General features: G+C 34.1%; 1 protein-coding gene across 1 annotated transcript; it reads right to left on the bottom strand.

The window, feature by feature from the left end:
• Positions 1-661: 661 nt before the first annotated feature.
• On the bottom strand, positions 662-26,255 carry LOC132745329 (prostamide/prostaglandin F synthase-like). Its single transcript, XM_060734221.1, has 6 exons — positions 26,202-26,255; positions 23,180-23,315; positions 17,566-17,617; positions 14,243-14,306; positions 13,410-13,485; positions 662-5,223 (listed from the first exon to the last, which is right to left on the bottom strand). Exons 1-6 carry the CDS (start codon positions 26,253-26,255, stop codon positions 5,012-5,014), a joined length of 594 nt encoding a protein of 197 aa, XP_060590204.1. The 3' UTR covers positions 662-5,011.
• Between the last annotated feature and the right edge of the window lie 64 nt (positions 26,256-26,319).

The raw sequence follows: 26,319 nt of genomic DNA, 5'->3' as shown, positions 1-26,319 counted from the left end.
TGTTAATCTTTGACCTCTAAGTGTGACCTTGGAGGTTAGGACCCATGCATAGTATTTAAAAATCCCTTGATCTATGAAAAAGTTATGAACTGGACACAAAATATACCCTATAACAGACTATCTCTAAGTGTGACCTTGACCTTGGAGGTAGGGACACAGGTGTTATGCATGATATATCATCTTATCATTGTTGCTATTTGTGCCAAGTGTTTTCAAAATCCCTTGATCTATGAAGAAGTTATGGACAGACACAAAATATACCATATAACAGATTCTGTTAACATTTGACCTCTAAGTGTGACCTTGACCTTGGAGGTAGGAGTGCAGGTATTGTACTTGACATATTGTCTTATTATTGTGACTATTTGTGCAAAGTTATTTCAAAATCCCTTGACTTATGAAGAAGTTCTAGACCGGACACAAAATATACCCTTTAACAGACTATGTTAATTTTTTTACCTCTAAGTGTGACCTTGACCTGGGGGTAGGGATGCAGGTGTTGCGCATGACAAAATCAACATCATAAAAAGAAGACACACTACGAACACAGAAAAGCTCACCCTTGAGCACTTTGTGCTCAGATAAGCTAAAAACAGCTGTTAAACATTTCACAATGTTACTTTGGTGGATGCAATAAAAAAATAGAAATTCAACACTACAAACAATGATTTTAAATTTTATTTTCAATAAGTAATAAAACCTGTTTTGAACACTTAAGATGAACAATTTAAAACTGAAAAATGAACTTGTCTCCAATGGCAACCAAAATAAATGGTAGATCAATCAGGTTTTACCATAAATGGTTACAAAACCTGATTTCATAATGCACATTTACTAAGACAAAGTTCATAAATCGGTGAAAAAATTGTTAACTTATGAGTACACATGAAGTGTTTATCATAAACATATATATGTATAAAAAATTCAATTTTCTACTTCAGTATTAAATATTAAGTACAAAAAGCATTGCAAATATACAAGGAAATATCATAATAAAATTGGTCCTTCATGTCATACAATCATCTTTAAATGAGATACTGAAATCATTTTACCTCCTAAATTTCTGTAACTTTGAGTTTGGATTATTCCATTTAGAGTTTAAAGGATTTCAATATCAAGGTACAACATATTGAGCTATCAACAGTATAGAGCCTGGTTGGACTGCACGGATGTATAGGCTAACCTAGCTCTATACCAGTGACAAGGGCATGTTACTTATTAATCCCAGAATGCTAAATTTTAAATTCTCAAAAACTTTTTATTTTTGGTATCTTGTAACAGTTTGAAAATATCACACACAGAAAAAAACAACCCAAAAAACTCATTTGCCACACAGATGAACTATGTTTTACTTCTTTTGTTCTGTTAGCAATTGGTATAATTATAAAGAATTGAGTATTTTGTACAGAAGTCAAAATACTACACCAGGTTGACATTTTGCTAGCTTTACCACATATTACTGCTCACTTAACGCAACTTCTTCAGTTGTTTAACATCTAATATGCTCTAAATTCATTTTTAAAACTTTATTAAACACATGTTTGACATTTCTAAAGAACTTGAAAATATATGGATTTCTGAGGCATAATGTGTCTTTAAATCAGAATGAGGGCTGACAATCATCCTGCAGCTGGTTGTCTTGAATAAATCTTTCAACAAATTCACTCATTAAATGTTTACTACATCATATCAACAATGAAAATTATCAATTTCTATTCAAGAATAAAAAGCTATTTAGCAATTTTGATATAGAGATTACCAATGTTAACAGCTTACAAATTGATTAATACATAATAATATAATTAATTATCATTTAAGCATTTTTGATAATTGACTTCTTAATTTTCTCAATATCATAACAAAAAGTATTCATATATAATATGTGTATTAACCATTTTCCTACTGGTCTTATGTAATTAGTTTGCCTTGCTTTGAATTCACAACTTTTTATTGTCAGTTTATTGGGTATCAAGAATCAGTTTGGTCAGAAACCACAACTGTGCCGCGTCACGACAAAACCAACATAATGGCTTTGCGACCAGCATGGATCCAGACCAGCCTGCGCATCCGCACAGTCTGATCAGGATCCATGCTGTTCGCTTACCAACCCTATTACAAGTAGCAAAACTGATAGCGAACAGCATGGATCCTGATCAGACTGCGCAGACTGGTCTGGATCCATGCTGGTCACAAACCCATTATGTTGATTTTGTTGTGTACGCGGCTCATTAATGCAAGTTTTCCTTACATTAGTCAGTTTTCCTAACACTGGACAGGAAACATGGATGTTTTCCTAACAATATTTACTTGTGTTATTGACCTACTTAACTTGCGAATCAAACAAGTACCACAAAACATCCACTGACAGACTGTGTTTCTTTGAAATTTATACAGACTAGGGAAAATATAGGTTAAAAAAAATTTCAATCATTATTTCCATACAACTATAAAGCAATTGTCTGAAGATTAAAATACCTTAAGGACATTATTATATTATATCTTTATCTTCATAAAAATCATTCATTCATCATTTTCTGAATTAACCCTTTGATGGAAACTTAAAGAAAAAAAATATTTCTGAAAATATATGATAACACTTTATTAAACCTTTTCAAACTGATCATTAAAATCCAAAATAAAATCTTTCCAGACTTTCGTATAGTTATAATTCCCCCATCCCCCACAGTACAAAATAGAAACATTGACTTTCAAATTGTCATTCTTATCAAATTTCCCTACATACGCAATTCTCTCACAAAGTTTATAATGATTTCATTAGGAGCACTTTAGTTGCACACACTAACCTTTCCCAACAAACAATCAGCTTAACATCATTTTTTGTCAGCAACAGAATATCCACCATGCTACCAGTACAGACCAACATTAGCTGACATATCTGTGCCGTCTGATCAAGGTCTGCACTGTCCACTATTTCAGTCAGTAATTATTTTCAAAATGTGCGCTAAAAAAAAAAGTTATGAAAGGTTTTGTCCAGATAAAAAGACCAACAAGTGAATTTAAGATATTTGGAATAGTAAAGGTTGTTTCTATGTTTTTGGAATACGCCTGGCATTATCGCCTTTCTTTGAACAGATAACCATGCAGTTCTAGAAATAATCTGTTCATTTATTTCAAGAAAATAATGCCTCCCATAATACGAAAAAACGTCAAGACTTTAAACTTGTATCAGAATGACAATGTTCTAACTTTACAGATACCTTAGTCCTCCAGAGCATCCTCATAAGTTGAGATTATAAAATCTTTTGCTTTTACAAAATTACCGAGGGACATCTGGAATTTCAAATTATAAGAAGAAGAATAATTCATGTGTAATAAACGCAGTAAAGTACGTGTTAATATCACACATAATTAAACATTTTTAATGTACACTGTCGTTATTTTCTAGGTGCCTGATAATAAAGTGATTTGAATATTTACACGATGCTGACATAGATACTGAAGATTTTCCATTTAACCGATTATTAAGAAATTTAACCCAATGACTTCAACAACTGCAATAAAAATTGTCCTAACGTGTTGCACATTAATGGAACACATCAGAAATTTCAGAATACATTAATGTACACAAGATGGCTGAATGGTTTCTCTTTTTTTTTCCATGTTATTTCTGTGTATTTTGTTCAAACCACCTCTTCAATCATATTTTAGCACCAATAAAATATTAATAATACCAAATCTCAGTCTTCTTCAAATATTACAAATATATTCATCTCCAACTTAATAACTGAAAGCCCAACAAAAAACATACTATTTTATCTATTCTTATACGACCTGCAATTTATCAGTGTTAAATGAGCCGATTTAATGGACACCGCCTATTAATATAATGCACTGGATTTGAATGGGCGGAGCTAACTGTTAGTCGGTTATAAGTTATATAATTACAGAATTTTGAAGAAACTTATTTTCTCACATCACTTCATTTGCTCGAAAATTAATTTCTTAAAACTCTGTATACAACCCATGACCTACATGTATATTTAATATGACAGTAATGCCAATGGCTTGATTGAATCACTTAATTTGTGCACTTGATGAAACAATTTCTTCTAAATAGAACAAGTTCAGATAGAACAAGTTCAGATATTACAGTTTTAGATTTTTTATGAAAATTTAATACAAATATCATAGAGGACCTTACAGAAATGTTGGTAAACTGTTGGCTCAGTGTGTCTTGCAGGAAGGTGGGTTTAGTCATTGTGTGGTAATATAATTATAATCTAAATTGAGAAATTTAACATCACATTAGGTTAATGGCTAAACACAGTGATAGTTCAATATATCATATTTATATGGTAATAAATTACTGTTAAATAAAGCACCTAAACATTTCAATGCCCTTAATAATAACTGACCATCCATTTCTCAAAAGAAAATAATTTCATAACAACAAAACATGGATTTTAACTATTAACTCTAGGATGTTGTGTTATTAACATAAAGCATTAAAGCGGCCTTTAATAGCTTTTCTAAAAGTTGAATATGTTATTTTAAGATAAATCTTGTAATATAATTGTCAAAATAAAAACAATTAAGGCATAAAATGAAAATTGTCATCACTAAAAAACATAAACAATATGGCAACCCCTCGATACCTCTAATCTACCGGTCTGCTGTCTATATGTAAATTCGTAAAGTGGATAATTATTTTCCCAACTTTCTATTTTTAGAAATAAATGTCACTGCATGCTATAAATAGCTATTTGGGCTCTGTTTTGAAAAAGGCTTATCAGGTATGATACTCTTTTCCCAGGTCATATTACTGAAATATCTTAATTACTTTTTAACAGCACAAAATTGTTTGTCCAACAAAAACATAAAAGCTGTAGGCCGCTTAAAACAATATTACCAAAAATCATAATATATTAGACATAATATATCTCATATATATCTTCAAATATCTCACGTATATAACTATACATCTGACACATACATACGTGTATCTTTATATCATACATCTCTACACAATTGTTACAAAGTTAACATAAGTTTAAACTTTTCTACACACATCCTCCTCACACACAACATTTGGCGGTTTCTCGTCACTACCTCCTGCCCCACCAGTGGCTCCATCTCCGGTTCCCTCACCTGTCTCTCCACCGGAACCGGTATCAACCGGTAAACCGAGGGCTTTTAAAACATCTTCGTTCTCAACATGGTCAGGTGCATTCTCCTGACGGAAACTTAGCAAGAGTTTACCACCTGAAATACCAAAGTAATACAAATTCTGGTAAAGGCCTGTAGTATATGTATATACGTTTTTCGAATCTATCTTTCTAAAATATAAAACAAACTAAAGAGAAATGAGGAAATGATTACAAAAAAGAACCAGTTCTGTATTAATAGCTTCATAATTATACTTGTATGTAAATAGCTCCATTTAAATATTGTTAACATAACTTTTGAAGTGTTGGGAATTAATTCAAGTCCTCTTGGGGCAACTTTAAAATTTGTAAAAAAAATTGTAATAGTTCTGTTGTAATAGCATCAAATAATATTCATAAAATGGATTTTTTTTATTTATTATGAAATAGGATCATGGGGGGGGATTCAGGTAAGTTCTAACTCCCACTTGTATCTACTTTAACAAAATAATCATGACCAACTTAAACCTAATATGTAGGTAGAACCAGTAAAGAATTATCACAAAAATGTAAAAATATCAAGATGTTGTGTCATAAAGAATGCATGAAAACTTTGAGGTATTGAGAAATAACTTTGTCTATGACTCTTACAATACCTCAAAGTTTTCTTGCATTCTTTATGACACTAAATATTATATAGCGCAAATGACGTCACATCAAAGTGTTATTACACAAGTGTAATATCGTTTTTTATTAAATGTCTTTATTACAGTCCTGTGCCGCGGTTTGTGTGATAATATGATTTATGAAGAGACATTGTTTGTTTGTTTGTTGTGGTGGATTTAAAATCACACCAACAAAGTAAGGTCAAACGGTGACTTTCCAGCTTTACCTGTGTCAAACAACCTCTAGTGATCCTTTAGTTTATACAGAATTTATTTTAGTTCCATTGTGTAGGAAGTTATCTCAAGGAAACAACGACTTGCCCCTGAGGGGGTTTGAACCCATGCGGCTAGCAATCATTAGATTACTAGTTCAACGCGTTAACCACTCAGCCATGCCACCACTTGTATTATATCAGGTAGTGTGAAGAGACATAATAGAAATCCTTTAAAGGACATGACTATTATATCACAAACACAGAAATTTATAGGCATCCTAAATGACTGTGAAAAAGGATTTTTTCACAAACAGGATTAAAATGTTTTACATTGAAGGATTGATTCACTTAAACCTCAAATTTAAATTAAACTGGAAAATTGAACGGGTTATTCAATAACTTTTTCATATTCATCACTGGATGACCCTAGTAACATCAACTGATTGATTTGAAAATTTTGTACAGGTCTATTCAAACTCAAACAGAGTACAGGAAATCCTTGGAGTCAGTCTATAAGCTACCTGAATATTTAAACATCAATGATGACACCACCTGTTATAACTTGGATCACAGATAACAAACTTGAGAAGTACTATACAAGTAAGCTAGTATAAAAAATATAAAAGATTATAGTACTAGGGGCATTCAAGGCTGAGTGGTTAAGGTTATTGTTACTTAAACCCCTCACCTTTGTGGGTTCCAGTCAGGGGAGTTTTGATTCTTTCATGTCAGGAAGCTATCCAGCTAACAGTAGGTTAGGGCATGTCAATGGTTTTACTCAGGTACCTGAAATAATGCATCGAGGGGCACCTGATGTCTCCCTCCACTAGTAAAGCTGGATAGTTGCAATTCTGACCTCTACTACCTGTGTTGGTGTGACATAAAACCGAACTTCTTCGAAACATTATCATACTATGAAGCAAGAGAATGTTAACTGTACACTAGAAACTGACTAAATGTTAATAATATATTTATATAAAATTAGCTGATTAAAACCATACTTTGAGAAAAACATTACTCAAATAAATAGGACTGTCTGCATTGCCATTTTATACTGTCATAATACAAGACTGTTATGTAAAAAAATCCTAATGCAGTCCCTTTTAAATTAACAATTAAGAAATTCTAAACACTGCTTTAATTAACACTGGTATTGTTTAATCATTACCGTACATGATAACCTCTAACTACTTGCTATGTTTTAAACCTAGTACCATCCCTGATTAGATGCGTCAGTGTTAGAACTCATTTGTTAACATTTTAAATACATTTGTATTAAATAGATACAATTTTTTCTAAGATATATTTTGACATGAATCTGTACACTAGATTTAAGAGAATGTAGATGAAATAAATTCAAAATAAAATATTAAACAAATTTGTGGGAGAAAGAAAATTCAAATATATTTAAAATTAATAAGAAAACCCACCTAAATGTATTTATAAAACTAGTAACATCCCTAAAAGAATGCAACAATGTTAGAACTCATCTGTTAACAGTTTAAATATAAAATAGATACAATTTTTTATATGATATATTTTGACATGGATCTGTATACTATAGTTAAGAGAGCTGTAAATGAATAAATTGAAAATAAAATATAAAACAAATTTGTGGGAGAAAGAAAATTCAAACATATTTAAAATTAATTAGAAAAAAAAAGACCTAAAGAGAATTTTATGGATATGGACTGGTGTGTGCCTATGTGTGAAGGTGAAGTTGGTGGAGGGGGGGTGGATATAATTTAATTGAAATGCCCTTTATTTGTACCTAATAACCTTTTTTCAGTATGTAAACTATACAAGCCGTTGAAAAAGAAACTGTCTGTTCTGAAACATCATAGATATTACAAACATATCCAAAAATACTCAAAATGATTCTCACCTTTGACCACTCATTCAAAATGATTCTCACCATTTGCCAGTCATTCATAAGATTCTCACCATTTGCCAGTCATTCAAAATGATTCTCACAATTGGCCACTCATTCCAAATGATTCTCACCAACGGTCACTCATTCAAAATGATTCTCACCATTGGCCACTAATTCAAAATGATTTTCACCAACGGTAACTCATTCAAAATTTCCCACCATTGGCCAGTCATTCAAAATGATTCTTACCATTGACCAGTCATTCAAAATGATTCTCACCATTGACCACTCATTCAAAATGATTCTCACCTTAGGCCACTCATTCAAAATTTCCCATCATTGGCCACTCATTCAAAATGATTCTCACCATTGGCCACTAATTCAAAATGATTTTCACCAACGGTAACTCATTCAAAATTTCCCACCATTGGCCAGTCATTCAAAATGATTCTCACCATTGACCAGTCATTCAAAATGATTCTCACCATTGGCCACTCATTCAAAATGATTCTCACCATTGGCCACTCATTCAAAATGATTCTCACCATTGGCCACTCATTCAAAATGATTCTCACCATTGGCCACTCATTCAAAATGATTCTCACCATTGGCCACTCATTCAAAATGATTCTCACCATTGGCCACTCATTCAAAATGATTCTCAGTAACAAGGTTATTCCAATTTTACTACCAGTTAGTAACAAGAGCTGGTTGAACCAGGTGATGCTCCCCCAATAGGTTTTGGACACAGGAAGGTATACCTCATGTAGTGTCAGAGTTATTTCACAGACAAAGTTCAAAGTGTAAAAACAACCCAAATGTTGTGTACGACACATTGTTTCAATATGTTGATCATTTCTGTGAAATAGTTGTAAAATCAGACTTCAAATAAGGAAGTTATGGGCTAGCCACGATTTTGCTGCAAGGTCATGCTGTGACCTTGACCTTCAAGGTAGCGCCCTAAATATGGTGATCATCCCTGTGAAATAATTGTTAAATCCGACTTCAAGGATTGAAGTTACTGGCCGAACGCCATTTTGCTGCAAGGTCATGCTGTGACCTTGACCTTCAAGATAGCGACCACAAATGTTGCGCATGACACGTCATCTCAATATTGTGATCATTTCTGTAAAATATTTTTAAAATCTGACTTCAAATAATGAAGTTATGGGCCGAACGCAATTTTGCTGCAAGGTCATGCTGTGACCTTGACCTTCAAAGTAGCAACCCAAAGGTTGCGTGCGACACGTCATCTCAATATTGTGATCATTTCTGTAAAATAATTTTAAAATCTGACTTCAAATTACGAAGTTATGGGCCGGACACGATTTTGATGCAAGGTCATGCTGTGACCTTGACCTTCAAGGTAGCGACCCAAATGTTGCGCACGACATGTCGTCTCAATGCCGGACACGAATTGGGACGTACGGACGGACGGACTGAAGGACGGACAACCCGACGACTATATGCTCCCCCGAAATTTTTCGGGGAGCATAACAAGGAATTTGCAGTTTTGCCTTTAGGATTATTCCATGAAATTTTCTCCAATAATGCCCAGTATAATACCAGTTAATTCCTAGTAAAATACTGTAAGGGAAGATTTCCTAATCTTCAGACAGAAATATACAATGATATGAGGAGATATCATTGATATGATAGAGTGTAATGTAATTTGATATGATGTCATGTGATATATAAAATGTAATATGTTTAATAAGATATGATGTAATGTGTTTTACAATATGATATATGTAATGTGGTATGATATATGTAATGTTGTATTACTTGATATATGAAATGTGATATATGTTATGTCATATGATATATGCAATATGATATATGAATTGAGTTATTATATATCTAATATGGTATGATATATACAATATGATATATGAAAAGTGATATGATATTAACATGGTATGATGTAGCAAATGTAATAGTGCAATACATGTAATGTTTTTGTTTGTTTGTTTTGGATTTTACGTCACATCGACACAGTATAGGTCATATCACGACGTTCCAGCTTTACTGGTGGAGGAAGACCACAGGTGCCCTTCCGTGCATTATTTCAGACACGAACAGGCACCTGAGTAGAACCACCATCGTTCCCTAAGCTAGCTGGATAGCTTCCTCACATGAAAGAATTCAAAGTCCCTGTAGGGATTCGAACCCACAGCGGTGAGGGGCAAATGGTTTGAAGTCAACGACCTCAACCACTCGGCCACGGACGCCCCTACATATAATGTGATCTAATATATTATGTAAAGTTAATATGATGTGAAACATGTTGTAATCTGGTAGATGTAATGTAATATAATAAATGTAATGTGATATATGATATATTATTGTTGTGATCTGGTAGATGTAATGTAATATAATAAATGTAATGTGATATATGATATATTATTGTTGTGATCTGGTAGATGTAATGTAATATAATAAATGTAATGTGATATATGAAATAATATATTGTTGCAATTTTGTAGATTTTATGTAAAATGATACATGCAATGTGATATATGATATAATATTGTTGTAATTTGGTATGTGTAATGTAAAATGATGTCATGCATGGAACCATCATAGTAGAGACAATGTGCTCAAAAGTAGCTCAGTTAAGGTTGCAGTGGTACAAAACATGTTATACACCAAAATGTTCATCAAGGTCTGTAGTATTTGAAACTGCCGGCATAATTTTTCTATGTGTGGTGCGAGCTGAGAAATCCAAGATGGCGTCCAAGATGGCTGCCAAAATAATATTTTTCCAGATTTTATAAAGTCCAAATTGAGGCATATTGTCATTTTGATATCAATAAATATTGGTTTTGTTATTTTTTGTTTGGACCTGAACATTAATTTAATGGTCTTTCATGATGTTTAAAAAGTCAAGGTCAAGATCATTTCAAGGTCATTGTTTAAAAATTAACCAAAAAACTTTAAAATTCCACCTTCTTCATGAATTTATATGATAACTAAAAGTTTCTAATGTTATTAAACAATTGTTTTCACTTGGCTTTTTCTTATTATGTGTGGTGCAAGCTGAGAAATTAAAAGGTCATTAATTTTCAAGGTCATTGTTTCAAAAATAACAAAAAAAATCCAACATGTTCTGAAATTGAGACATTCTCTCATTTTGATATCAATGAATACTAGTATTAGTTTGGTTATTGTTTGTTAGGAATTTAACATCAGTTTGATAATCCATCATGAGTTTTAAAGGGTGATGGTCAAGATAATTTTTTCCAGAAAAAAAAGCCCAAAACATCAAAATATTTCCTACAATTTGAATCTGTATCAGCTGTAAAATGTGCTACAATCACATGCCTTATGGTTAAATTGAGAATATGTTATATAAGCTGCAGCAAAGGTAAGTCATTCAATTAGAGAAAACAAATTGGTGGAATAATTTATAAGACCAAAACCTTTGCTTGTAATATAAAAATAAAACTGAGCAAAAAGCTATTAAAGAAGCTTTTAATTCATTTAAATATTCCATTTCAAATCAATTGAAAAATTCAAAATTTGAGTAAAAAGCCTGTTTTATTTAATAATCATGTCAAAAATATCTAATGTTTTATATAATTAAATAAAGACTTTTGGAAAAATATCAAAGGCTGGTATATTTTACATATTTAGCATTATATATCAAATCTACAAAAATTTCTCCGTAAATTGACATTTTCAACTTTGTATTAAGAATAAAACTGTGAGTTGATATAGTTACATACCTGACTTGTAGGTCAGTATCTGACACTGTAAACCTTTGATATCATTGTGACCCTCATAAATTTGTACTCATTTAATGTTACAAATGACCTTTGAATTCATATTTTAAGAAAATTATTTAATTGACCTTAATCCTGACTACAAATTTTGAATGACCTTGACCTTAATGCTAGATTAATGTTTCAGGGTATTCAGGTAACCTTGACCTTTATAAACAGCTGTTTGTTTCTGTTTAAATCTTAGACCTTCATGTCAGCTTATCTTTCAACACTGACCTAACAATGATCACATACTAGAATATTAGATTGAGACTAGAAATGTGTCCATAGGACACGGATGCCCCCACAAGCCACTGTTCTGTCAATCTTATGACTCTAGGTCAAATATTTTTTGGACTACATGTGCTACAAGTTGAAAACTAAAAATCGACAAAGGGCCCTTTAATTTTCGTAAAGTATTGGTCGCCAACAAAACTGCCCTTCCTTTAACTGACCACTACCATTAAGGGTTTTGTCATCCACTGAGGTTTGAGCAAAATACTGCCATCCTGGTATTTAACAGAGAGCATGAGTTCATCCAAAACTTCCACTGAGGATATATTTGTCAACCAACTGAACAAAGGCCCCATTAATTCTGCAAACTTTGACCATCGGGGCCAAAATTGTCCTCCTTACTGACCACTGACACATTTAAGTTGTCTTCACCCTTGAATAAGGCAAGAGTCATTCGTTTAAGAGGATTGCCTTCACCAATTGACACTACGGAGGACTGATGTTGGAAGTTCTGAAACCACGACCAGACCCATTTGGTCATTTTTCCATTGTTCTCTCTAGTTCCCTTTTGAGCCATAAAGAAAACGAACATTAGAGTCATTAACGGAATATGACACACAGAGACCTTTGAAGTCATTTCTGTACCACCACTTGAACCACTGAGTCTTTTAAACTTAACTTCCTTTAGTCTTTTGTAAACATGTTGACCACTGGAATCTCCTATTTGATCATTCATGTAACACTTGAACACGAGGCTTTTGAGATTTGTTAAGCACTTATTGAAGCCATCTAAGTTTTATCCCTTTGAGCCTGAGATTAGTCATTCTGTAACTTCAGCAAATGACATTTGATTTCAACAGTTGAACTGGGTTGAAGTTGAAAAGACCAAGTGAGGCCCCCTTTAGCATTCATATCATGTCCCAACTGGTCATCTGAGTCATTCTGTCACCACTTGACCACTGAGGCCCCCATTTGAGTCATTCTGTAACCACTTGACCACTGAGGCCCCCATCTGAGTCACTCTGTAACCACTTGACCACTGAGGCCCCCATTTGAGTCATTCTGTAACCACTTGACCACTGAGGCCCCCATCTGAGTCACTCTGTAACCACTTGACCACTGAGGCCCCCATCTGAGTCACTCTGTAACCACTTGACCACTGAGGCCCCCATCTGAGTCACTCTGTAACCACTTGACCACTGAGGCCCCCATTTGAGTCATTCTGTAACCACTTGACCACTGAGGCCCCCATCAGTGAGTCACTCTGTAACCACTTGACCACTGTGGCCCCCATCTGAGTCACTCTGTAACCACTTGACCACTGAGGCCCCCATCAGTGAGTCACTCTGTAACCACTTGACCACTGAGGCCCCCATCTGAGTCACTCTGTAACCACTTGACCACTGAGGCCCAAAGTGAGATTTTTATTATTATTTTCACTTATCCTTTTCTCAGAGCAAATAAATTTTTTAATATCCTCAAAATACAATCAAGTGACAGAAAACAAAACAACACATTAGGCTCAAAGAAATATATAAACCACTACAGTATACCTTGCCCCACTATCAAAGTTCCACCATTCTGCATTCCATCACCAGTCATATTTCCAGATATCTTTTCTTTTTTCACCTGGGAAATAACAACAATAAAAATCAACATACAATAAAATGTGTTTTCATAAATATTGCATTATGAGCAGCCTCTCTTTCAAGTAATGGAAATTAAATGAATGTTTGTGTCACAGTTAGAAAGTTTAATGAGTAAACACCATGTGCTTTTATATTTCATGAGTGGCTTGGTCAAACAGCTGATATTCCTGGATGAAATACAATAAATGAAAGATTAAATGAGCCACGCTATGACAAAACCAACATAATGGGTTTTGGACCAGCATGGATCCAGACGAGCCTGCCCATCCGCGCAGACTGATCAGGATCCATGCTGTTCACTATCAGTTTCTCTACTTGTTATAGGGTTTGTAAGCGAACAGCATGGATCCTGATCAGACTGCGCGGATGCGCAGGCTGGTCTGGATCCATGCTGGTCGCAAACCCAATATGTTGGTTTTGTCGTGACGCGGCTCATTTTAATCTTTCATGTATACTTAACAAATTTTGTATACAACAACATATGTGAACAATTTCAGGGCAATTCTTATAAGGTGTGTTTTAAAATGTGCACCTAAAAATGTACCAGAAGGCACAATTAAATATACAGATTTAAATTTAATCCCTGGCTACCCTATAGAGGGGACAAGTAAGGTTATTTGTCTATAACTTCAGTACCTCCAGGCAAACATTCTGACATCAGTGACTGCTTTAAGCCTATATGCATAACACTTAACAAATAAAAACAAGGAAATACATGTGACAAAGAATGTACCTACCCTTTCATTAAATTCCCTTGCCTTTTTCCCAAATATGGAAGGAAACACACTAAAAATATTCAGCCTGAAAGAAAGAAAATACATGTGATGAAATGAGCAAAACATAATAAGCCCTGAAAAATAGCAGACTTTTGTTAGTTCCTTATTTAGTTGAACAGACCTTTGACATGTAAACCATCTGATTCATGACTTCTTGCAAAGAAAAAATATGACATAAACTCACACAATGAAAAATAACCACAAATTCTAACACAAAACAACAGTAAAACATAACACAATTACTTTTACAAGAAATGACACAAAAGGATTAGGGAACATTATATTAACACCAAAACAGAAATGGTACCACGTATATCAACACTGTAACAGAAGTAGTTTAATATATACTAACACTTTAATAATGGAAATGGTACCAGTCATATACTAACAGTCTGTAACCAAATTGGTACTACATAAACTAACACTGTAACAGAAATGGTACCACATATACTAACACTGTAACAGAAATGGTACCACATATACTAACACTGTAACAGAAATGGTACCTTATATACTAACACTGTAACAGAAAAGGTACCACATATACTAACACTGTGACAGAAATGGTACCACATATACTAACACTGTGACAGAAATGGTACCAAATATACTAACACTGTAACAGAAAAGGTACAACATATACAACACTGTAACAGTAATGGTTCCACATATACTAACACTGTAACAGTAATGGTACCACATATACTAACACTGTAACAGAAAAGGTACCACATATACTAACACTGTAACAGAAAAGGTACCACAAATACAACACTGTAACAGTAATGGTACCACATATACTAACACTGTAACAGTAATGGTACCACATATACTAACACTGTAACAGAAAAGGTACCACATATACTAACAATGTAACAGAAATGGTACCACATATACTAACACTGTTACAGAAATGGTACCACATACACTAACACTGTTACAGAAATGGTACCACATATACTAACAATGTAACAGAAATGGTACCACATATACTAACACTGTAATAGAAAAGGTACCACATATTCTAACACTGTAACAGAAATGGTACCACATATTCTAACACTGTAACAGAAAAGGAATCACATATGCTAACACTGTAACAGAAATGGTACCACATATTCTAACACTGTAACAGAAAAGGAATCACATATACTAACACTGTAACAGAAATTGTACCACTTATACTAACGCTGTATGGAAAAGGTACCACATATAGTGATATACTTATACTGTAATGGAAATGGTACCACATATACTTATACTGTAATGGAAAAGGTACCACATATACTTATACTGTAATGGAAATGGTACCATATATACTAACACTGTATGGAAAAGGTACCACATATACTAACACTGTAACAGAAAAGGTTCCACATATACTAACATTGTATGGAAGGGGTACCACATATACAACACTGTTAATGAAAAAGGTACCATTTTTATATCACCACAACAGAGAGTAATATCTTAATATTTAAACCTTACACAACAGAAATGCAACAAAAAAGTGACATGTTGTACTAACTTGCAGAAATGCACAAACTTTATAGAAACTAAATTCAAATACAGCAATTGGAATAATCTAAAGGAAACCCATTAAAATAGGTCTTACATTAAATAATTTTTATTGTACAGAAAATCCTGCCTGGTACAAGTAGACCAACTTTGATTGATTTTATCTAATGCAGTTGTCAGACAAATAACCTGAACTTCTCTATTCTATATACAGGCATGTAATAAAATGTTCTTGCCGCAATATCTTAAAACAAAATATGCAAGGCTGATGCATCTAAATTTGTCAGGCACATGAACTTTTACTCCCAGCATAAAATAGAGGTCGCATGTAGGCCTTTTAATTACCTACTTGACAAAACTGTTGAAAATTACCAATTTTATCTTGAAAATGTGCAAAAATTGTAAAGATTTCCAAAAAGAAATCAGTTAACAGGCAAGTACTGTCAGCAGGTTATATTAAAGTTTTATGTTTTTTTAGGTACTATGCTCTAGACAATAAAATTTAGTATATAAATTCACAGAAGACAATAACTCAAATAAATATGCCAAAAAGAAAGCTATTTTAAGGAATACACTTCTACTATCTATAATTTATCCATGTTGGTTCTAACCTACTGTACTTTTGCGTTCTGCTTCAGACAAGACAAAGAGCATGTATAAACAAGAACTGTGCTGAGTGCTAGGCAACATACACCAGACAGACAATTTAAAAGAAGGCATCACAGACAAAAAATATCGGGTCAAAGTACATAAGGCTTTCAAGGCCTAACATTTCACAAGTACATAATGCTATCAAAGCCAAAAATTTAGTGTAAAGCATCGCAAGTACATACATGCTATCAAGGCGCAACATTTACTCTCAAGTGTAATGGGATGGAAAAGTGGTAAAACTAAACAGGTGATCTGAAATTCAGCAGTATAGGACTGATGACGGACTAAACTAGGAACTATAACTGAACTGGGTTTATATTCTCACTCTAACTCAATTTAGTGACCTTTTAGCAGTCCATTAGAAGTAAAACCTTATATGTTTATTGCTGACAATGTCTTGCCATGAAGCTATATCATAATTAGTTATTTGTTTAAAATGATTACCTTGAGTGCATATAAAGGAATATAAATCAGTAAAAGAGAGACAACTCTTACTTACTTCTTTTAGTATACAACAACAGTAATCCATCTTTATTAAAAAAAAACTATTCTGTTTTTGTTACATGATTTAACATGGATAAAATACATAACAACAAGTAGAAAGGTAGAAACAAGCATTAACAATTATATCTATACTATCATATCATAATACTATAGTGTATGTCCAAAAACTTATATTACAAGAGATTTCATTTGTTTTTTTCTCTTAGGCTGGGTTTTACATTGCAACAACACAGTATAGGTCATATGATGACGTTCCAGCTTTTACTGGTAGAGGAACACCTCAGGTGCCTATTTTGTACAATATTTCAGGCACAAATGGGCACCTGAGTAGAAATACCAATGTTATGTAACCTAGCTGGATAGCTTTCTCACATGAAAGAATTCAAAGACGCTGGCGCGGGTAGAACCTACAGCAGTGAGATGCAAGTGGTATAAAGTCAAGGACCTTAACCATTTGGCCACAGACACCCTTATTAATTTATATATTAGAATTATTTACTAGTATCTTGTATCATCTTTTTTAAATAAGATGTTAAAAAAATCAAACTTGTTTAAGTATAAGAATGAACAATGGGACTCCTATTTTTTTAAATGGCGAAGAAAATTTTTACCTTCTAAAGCCGAGTGCCTTATATGCTTCTTTCTTTGTATCAATATATAATTCTGAAAAATATAGTAACATAAAATTAAACTTAAATCACAAGTCTGATCTTGTCTGTCCCTCATCTGATCATTTATATCATGAAAGATAATAAACCATTCCAGTAAGTAAATTCCTGTACTTCCAGTGATGGTCTTTTCTTGCATACCAGACAGGATTATCTACTGTTCACAAGGGTGCTATTTTTAAATCCCCAATGTAAGACAAGTAAACAGTTATTCTTGAGCTAGATAGTCCGGTCTGTACCCACAGCAAGTATATGATCCTTTAAGTTCTACACCATTTAATTGTAGCTCTGATCCAACAGCCAAGAGAGATGTGTGAATAATAGTAATATACACTTTACCTTACTGATATCGCGACGTTCCAGCTTTACTGGTGGAGGAAGACCTCAGGTGCCCTTCCGTTCATTATTTCAAGCACAAACGGGCACCTGAGTAGAACCACCGACGTTCTGTAAGCTAGCTGGATAGCTTTCTCACATGAAAGAATCCAAAGTCCCTGTTGGGAATCGAACCCACAGCGGTGGGGGGCAAGTGGTTTGAAGTCAACGACCTTAACCACTCGGCCATGGACGCCCCACCCAGTGAATAAACTGTGTAATTTTACAGCTTTTTTTACAACAATAAATTCACATGCACTTAAAAGATCATATGATCACAGTGTCATGATAATATAAGCGATCACTTGCAAGCATATACAATTTACTATGAATCCTGTCTTGCGAGTACAAGTACATTTTTCTTTCAATCATTGTACCCTTCTTGGGGGCCTATATATTTTAACTTGTATCTTTCATGCTAGTACAGTAAGTAGACTGATTTATATACTGTGATGATGGAGACTTTCCAGATTTCCCCTATGGTCACTCTTTCTGACATTTGAGCCGCGTCACGACATAACCAACATAGTGCGTTTGCAACCAGCATGGATCCAGACCAGCCTTCGCATCCTCACAGTCTGATCAGGATCCATGCTGTTTGCTATCAGTTTCTCTACTTGTAAAAAGGTTGGTAAGCGAACAGCATGGATCCTGATCAGACTGCACGGATGCGCAGGCTGGTCTGGATACATGCTGGTCGCAGACCCATTATGTTGGTTTTGTCATGACGCAGCTCATTTATTCTGACAATTATAAGGGAGGACCTGAGTTGAGGGCTGCCATTGGTCAGCTGGATTGCTTCCACACATAAAAGAAAAAACTATAACTCTCATGCCAAGTCTTAAAACCAACAGCATAGACAGAACAATGATATAAAGATGGCTTGTGCCATTCCGCCCACAGCATTGACAAAACAGTCATAAATAAAGATTGTAAATATTTAAATTATCATTTTTATAAGTCTTAATCAAATGGACTTGTCCAGCTTTCTTTTTTTATGTTCCCTGCCATAAAATAGTGGGGCATATAGTGTTACCCTTGTTTTAAACCAAGATCATAATTAGTTTTGGGGGATATTGAGTCTATAATCAGTTTTGAGGGATATCAAGTTTGTAGTTAAAAGTTAGTAAGCAAACAGTAGACTGCCCGGTCAGGTCAGACTGCACGGATGTGTGGGCTAGACTGGTTCTATCCTGGAGGTAAACATTTTTTGATTTCAGTAGGGTAATGGCTAAATTAAAATATTTATGTGTTTGCTTGGTAGTCAATATTTGGTTAGTCAGAAAACAGAATAGCACTCGGTCAGGCTGCACGGATGTGCTGGCTCGACTGGTTCTATCCTGGTGGTGAACACTTTCAATTTCAGAAGGGTATTAAGGGTTAAATTCAAATATTTTTTTGTTAGCTTCATAGATGATATGTGTTAAGAGCTGTTAAATTCTCTTATTTCTGTATAAAATATATACTGTAAATATGGAGATAAACTAATGGTAAAATATGTCAATATAAACTATGTGTAACCTATACAATATACAATATACATGTACATGTATATATAGTTATAGTATACCATATCAACTTAACCATAGTTTTCAATTTATTGCCAAAATTTTATTTTATGACTATTTCATGAACTGAGTATTTGTGTTCATATTCAGTTACATGAACAGTTATAAGCAGTAAAATGATAAAAATCATAAACTTTCACATCACTATAACGATGCACAAAAATTATTCTATATAAAAAACTTTAACATAAAATGCTCAGATACTATCTCCCCCCATCCTCTATGACCCAATGACCAGGCTTATATTAAGCTGAAATATGTATCATGTATCATTTGAACTTGCTTGTTAGTTTGGACTATGATATCATTAATTTTATCTTAAGTAGGTCTTTACGGTTACCCTTACGTGATGACCAACAACATAGAGAATATTAGATTATAAAACAGGTGACAAGGTCATTACTATCATGCTGGACATGACATTGAAAGATACCATTCATATTGTCCATGCTTGTTTTATAAACAATTAAAATGTTTCATTTTCATATTATGACTACTCTATGTAATTGGCTTGATAATAAAATCCCCAACACTATAGATTATATATATTATTCTGACATTATGACTGGCGCGGATGTCCTGGCCTCAAAACACTCATCTGATGCAAGATATTTACGATTTGCCTGTAAATTTTATAGTCCAGTCAATTAATCAAAAAAAAATTATAAATTTTTTAAACACGACTGTAAAAAAAAGGATTAAAAATTAAAACAATGTTATTTGACTGACATACTTTTACATTATATTATACATGTAACAGCAATCATGACTGTCATAATTAAATTAGTCAAAATATATTGACGTGCCAAAGCTAGATTCTGAGATATTTTCATTCTGGGTCAGAATCTTGTTTCTACCCAGACACAAAATAGCACAATATCTTGTCACACAGTACAGTTAATTGGACTAACCCTGTAATAGGAGGTGACTGTATCTCAAAATGAATTTTGGGCCACATGACAGTGCCTGTTGGCCAAAATGATTGTCTCAAAACGAATTTATGGATGCATCATTCTTTGTTGCATGAGTGAATAATGACTGAATTTATTTTTGAAATGAAGTAATATATGAGCCGCGTCAGGACAAAACCAAAATAGTGCGTTTGCGACCAGCATAGTCCAGACCAGCCTGCGCATCTGCGCAGTCTGATCAGGATCCATGCTGGTCGCAAACGCACTGAAAATGTTGGTTTTAACAATATACTTGAAAAAATTTTTGATAAAGCCTTAGCTGATTTAGGATGAACATTTATATGATGAATAATAATATTTTGTTCCAGAACAATTTATCATCTGCTAGTATGTAAACATGTGTTACAACATCCATGTACAAAATTTGTTCGTGGTTTGTTGTTTTGAATGATACTAAATACAATCAACGTTTAGGAAATAGATATCAATTCTGAGTGCATTGTTGTAGAATAATGCACGGTTTGTGTTCAAATGCGTAGTAATATAATCACGAAGGCCGATAGGCCTGAGTGATTAATTACAAAGCATTTGAACGAAAAACGTGCATTATTATACAATAATGCACGAAGAATTAATATCTATTTCCATTCTAACACGTCAAGAAAAAATATAATTATCATTATAAAGTTGGACTTTATGTTTGGTGATTAAATTTGTTTTCGCCTCAGAGTTTCCAATAGAAACGTTCTTTAAAGGCTGTTCCAGTGGTATGAAAAAAACTGTCGTTAAATCTACCCTGTGTAGAAACATTTTGAGAATAACGAATTTTGAAAACGTTTATAAATTTTGTTTGTTTATTTTATTTCACTCTATAATTTTTCAAGCGAAATACAAATTATTAAAAGTGAAATAAATATAAAACTTAACTCGTTTGCGACATAAAAATAGCGTTCTCGATTTGATTGTTTTGCACGTGCTGTTTGGCGCTACATTGTGACGTCACGTAAACAACACTTTAAACGTCAGTACAGCGTTAACGACTGATTTAAAGATATTGGTGTTCGGATTAATTTTCTTAGTTAGACCATTTTCTTTCATTCTAGATAGTTTTCACAACAAAATTCGACAAAAAATTGTTTTTATTTATCAGATTTTTCAAACAAAATGGCGCCCTCAATGTGAAAATACACAGGGAGATAATGAGAACGGCGAGTGCATTGTTGTAGAATAATGCACGCTTCGGGCCTTCTTTGTTTATATAGAAAAATTTCCGATAGTGTTAGAATATTATTTAAGGTATTATGGGACTGACACAACATGATATTCTAGACACTGTTCTCTGAACATTTCAAGAATTGGATTTTTGAGCGTTCTGAAATAAGGATGACACATCCAGCATGTGATGAACTTCTAAAAAATGCATGACTAGCGTGTGTCTAACACACAGGAATAGTATAACTGTGACCAAGTAGGATACCCCTGAAAACCATAAGCCTGTGCCAATGTGCTACTGGCGCAAGATAAATGATTTGTCAACATTAGACGAGTAAGTTGAGCGTGTGACTAAAGTGTGAATAATGACAGCATCTTGCTGGCATGTTATTTTTATGGTCAAACAACAAAATGCTGGAAATTCCATTGTGAATTCAGCTGTTTTGTGAATTTGAACAGTCAGAATCATGCCACCATGACGAAAAATCAAAGAAGTGCTGCACAATGTGACAACCCCTGAAGACCCGCAACACCCTTAAACCCCCAATGAGGACGGTCTGACTATAACAAAGAGAGGGAAGAAACAGATAAAGAATTGCAGCATTATGGATTGGGCAATGAGGATAGTCTGGTAGAGTTTCCCCGCGAAAACAAACTGCTTTGAAACTCACATAAGACAGATTACAAGATCAAGGTAAAGAGGCAATGGATACTCAAGGCCAAGGCCACAGAACTGCAGATCAGCATGGACCACTTGTGCACCTGGTTCAAGTTCCTTTGGTAAAATTTCAGAATGGTATCTTACACAAACAGTAAACACCATATTTATGAAAAACAAGACATGAGCCGCCTCACGACAAAACCAACATAAAGGGTTTGCGACCAGCATGGATCCAGACCAGCCTGCCCATCCACGCAGTCTGATCAGGATCCATGCTGTTCACTATCAGTTTCTCTACTTGTTATAGAGTTTGTAAGCGAATAGCATGGATCCTGATCAGACTGCGCGGATGCGCAGGCTGGTCTGGATCCATGCTGGTCGCAAACCCATTATGTTGTTTTTGTCATGACGCGGCTCAAATGTGTTGTGTTACAAACGTTTTTCAGTGTAGTACTACAGATAATTATAAACACTAAAACAGTCAGTATAGATGATTAAATAACTGTCTGAATAATGAAATCTACTTGTATAAATGTATACATGTTCTTCTCTAATTCTCTGATAACAGGGTGTTCAGTAGCCATGAAATCCTGAGTGTCATATTGACTAAGTTTTACCAACTACAAGGCCAAATCCCCATGATTTTAACAAAATTTGACCCTCCAGTTAAAATCCTGAGGGTCAAATCAGACCTTTTAGAAAATTGAAGGGTCAAAGAGTCATTTCAAGGGTCAAACAGACACCCTGGATAAAAAACAGAATTAAAACTAGACAAGCAAAAAATACACTTTCATTTACAAAAACAATGAAATAAAACCTTACGTACATACCTCCTTTAAAGTACTCCCCTTTTACAAATTCATCAACGCCTACTTCCTCAAGGCCGATGCCAACAAGACGTACATTGTTTTCATCCAGCCGAGGTTTCAGCTCGCTCAGACGCTTAGCGCCAAGCCGACAGAAAGGTCATCCAAACCGTCGCAGGAATGTGATAACACACGGTCCATTCTGCCAGAATGATTCTATTGTAACATTCTGAAAAACAAATATAAAAACCTGTCTCATTGTTGCTTTATACTTAACCCTTATACTTAACCCTTAACTTACTCTATTTCTATTTTCTAATATTTCGCTTCAAGCTTCAATATTTGGAACTGTCCATAATTGGTATTGCCAATATCAAGATGAAAATCTTAAGATATTCAGCTAACAGTGTAGAGTATTATCAGAATGCACTGATGATGGTTAGACTTTAGTTCCAGCAAAGTTTGGGGTATAGTTATTCACTAGATGAACTTATATCAGACATTTCAGTAGGGTCTTGTAGCAGCATTTGTTGTGCTTATTTTCATAAATTTTTTTTAAAAAAAGTTCTAGAATGTACAGTCATGCCTTGTTATGTGTATAAATATTGTAACATTACTTACCTTGATAGATTAACTGTCCACAAAGTTATAAACATGGTAGTTAGAAAAACAATTTAAAGTGGTGAAATTAGCTATAATACATTTTCTTTCTTTAAATATCATGTGTTTGTACCATGTTTGAGTTGCTTTAATCTGGTTTGTCAATGACTCTTTCATTAGTTAAATCAGTATTTTCTTGTGTCTTAAATTTGAATAAATTAATTTCAATTTGTCAAGCTTGGAGTCCGAAAAGTTTTAGTGCTGTCAACATATCTTAACTAATTAAAACAAAATATCTGTGCATTATTCCTGACTGCCAGTATATACAACAAAACCATGTGGTATGCGTATTGATCCTGTCTGTCAGAATACACAATAAAAACATGAGGTATGTGCATTGATCCTGTCTGTCAGAATATACAGCAAAACCATGAGGTATGTGCATTGATCCTGTCTGTCAGAATACACAACAAAACCATGAGGTATGTGCATTGATACTGTCTGTTTGAATAAACAACAAAACCATGAGATATGTGCATTGATCCTGTCTGACTGAATATACAACAAAACCATGAAGTATGTGCATTGATCCTGTCTGTCAGAATATGCAACAAAACCATGAGGAATGTGCATTGATACTGTCTGTTTGAATAAACAACGAAACCATGAGGTATGTGCATTGATACTGTCTGTCAAAATATACAACAAAACCATGAGGTATGTGCATTGATCCTGTCTGTCAGAATATGCAACAAAACCATGAGGTATGTGCATTGATCCTGTCTGTCATAATATACAACAAAACCATGAGGTATGTGCATTGATCCTGTGTGTCAGAATATACAACAAAACCATGAGGTATGTGCATTGATCCTGTATGTCAGAATATACAACAAAACCATGAGGTATGTGCATTGATCCTGTCTGTCAAAATATACAACAAAACCATGAGGTCTGTGCATTGATCCTTTTAGACTATACAACAAAACCATGAGGTCTGTGCATTGATACTGTCTGTCAGAATACACAACAAAACCATGAGGTACATGTATGTGCATTGATACTGTCTGTCAGACTATACAACAAAACCATGAGGTATATGCATTGATACTGTCTGTCAGATTATACAACAAAACCATGAGGTATGTGCATTGATACTATCTGTCAGACTTTACAACAAAACCATGAGGTACATGTATGTGCATTGATACTGTCTGTCAGATTATACAACAAATCCATGAGGTCTGTGCATTGGTCCTGTCTGTCAGAATATACAACAAAACCATGAGGTCTGTGCATGCATTGATACTGTCTGTCAGAATACACAACAAAACCATGAGGTATGTATGTGCATTGATCCTGTCTGTCAGAATATACAACAAAACCATGAGGTATGTGCATTGATCCTGTCTGTCAGAATAAACAACAAAACCATGAGGTATGTGCATTGATCCTGTCTGTCAGAATATACAACAAAACCATGAGGTATGTGCATTGATCCTATCTGTCAGAATAAACAACAAAACCATGAGGTATGTGCATTGATCCTATCTGTCAGAATAAACAACAAAACCATGAGGTCTGTGCATTGATCCTGTCTGTCAGAATATACAACAAAACCATGAGGTATGTGCATTGATCCTGTCTGTCAGAATATACAACAAAACCATGAGGTATGTGCATTGATTGTGTCAAAATATACATGTACAACCAAGCCTTTGATACTGTCGGAATGCACAACAAAACTGTCAGAAATTTGATATTTAAAATAGGTTTGTGAATTAAATTGAAACTATCAGAAATTCTCAACAAAACTATAATATCAGTGCAATATTGTACTGTCCACATACTGTATATCTACAACAACCGTCAGATCTGTGCATTGACTATACTCACTGTACGGACATAAGAAAACCATGAGATTTGTGCATTAATTTGATATTGTCAACATTTCTTGTTAATCACAGGTTATCGGCGTGGGACCAAGCCCTACCCCTAAGGTACCATAGTTTATAGTATCAGTATTATATTTTTTGATAGAATTGTTTGATTTTGTATTGACATGTATTTTGAATGTATTGAAGTATATTTGGGTAGTATAGTGGGTCCTGGGGGTGGTACCTTAGGGGTAGGGCTTGGTCCCACGCCGATAACCTGTGTTGTTAATAGGCCCTAAAGTTCTATTCTGAACTTTGGTTGAACCAGGAAAACTTCAAAACTGCAAAGCAGAGACATGGGTAAAACATTGCATAATCTAAATCATGTACTGAATATATGACTATAACCGTAGATTCTATCATGCGCCGATGAGTGATGTACTAAATATTGTGCGGTTACGTAACTTTAAGTTTACATTTAGGGTAATGTAAATGACCGGTGAAATAATTTACAACTGATAACAAATCATATATGAGCTAAAATAGTTAATAGTAAATTTAACATTTACCTCGCCTTTGTCAACTGATTTCACCAGATTCTTTGCTATTTTAGCAATATCCATCTCTGTCTGTGTTCCGTTTCCTTTAGAGTGAAACACCCAATTTGATATAAATAGAAAAACTTTG

The sequence above is a fragment of the Ruditapes philippinarum genome, unplaced genomic scaffold (genome assembly GCF_026571515.1).
Source record: "Ruditapes philippinarum isolate M1 unplaced genomic scaffold, ASM2657151v2 ctg1227_1_1_1_1, whole genome shotgun sequence".
Lineage (NCBI taxonomy): Eukaryota > Metazoa > Mollusca > Bivalvia > Venerida > Veneridae > Ruditapes > Ruditapes philippinarum.
This window is presented reverse-complemented; position numbering and strand designations above follow the sequence as displayed.

Excerpts from the sequence above, each read along its gene's own strand:
- LOC132745329 (XM_060734221.1), bottom strand. The coding sequence starts at position 26,255 with ATGGATATTGCTAAAATAGCAAAGAATCTGGTGAAATCAGTTGACAAA. Across the intron at positions 23,316-26,201 it reads AATCAGTTGACAAAGGCGAG|CCTTTCTGTCGGCTTGGCGC; the intron begins GTAAATGTTAAA and ends CGGTTTGGATGA. Across the intron at positions 5,224-13,409 it reads AACTTTGATAGTGGGGCAAG|GTGGTAAACTCTTGCTAAGT; the intron begins GTATACTGTAGT and ends TTGGTATTTCAG.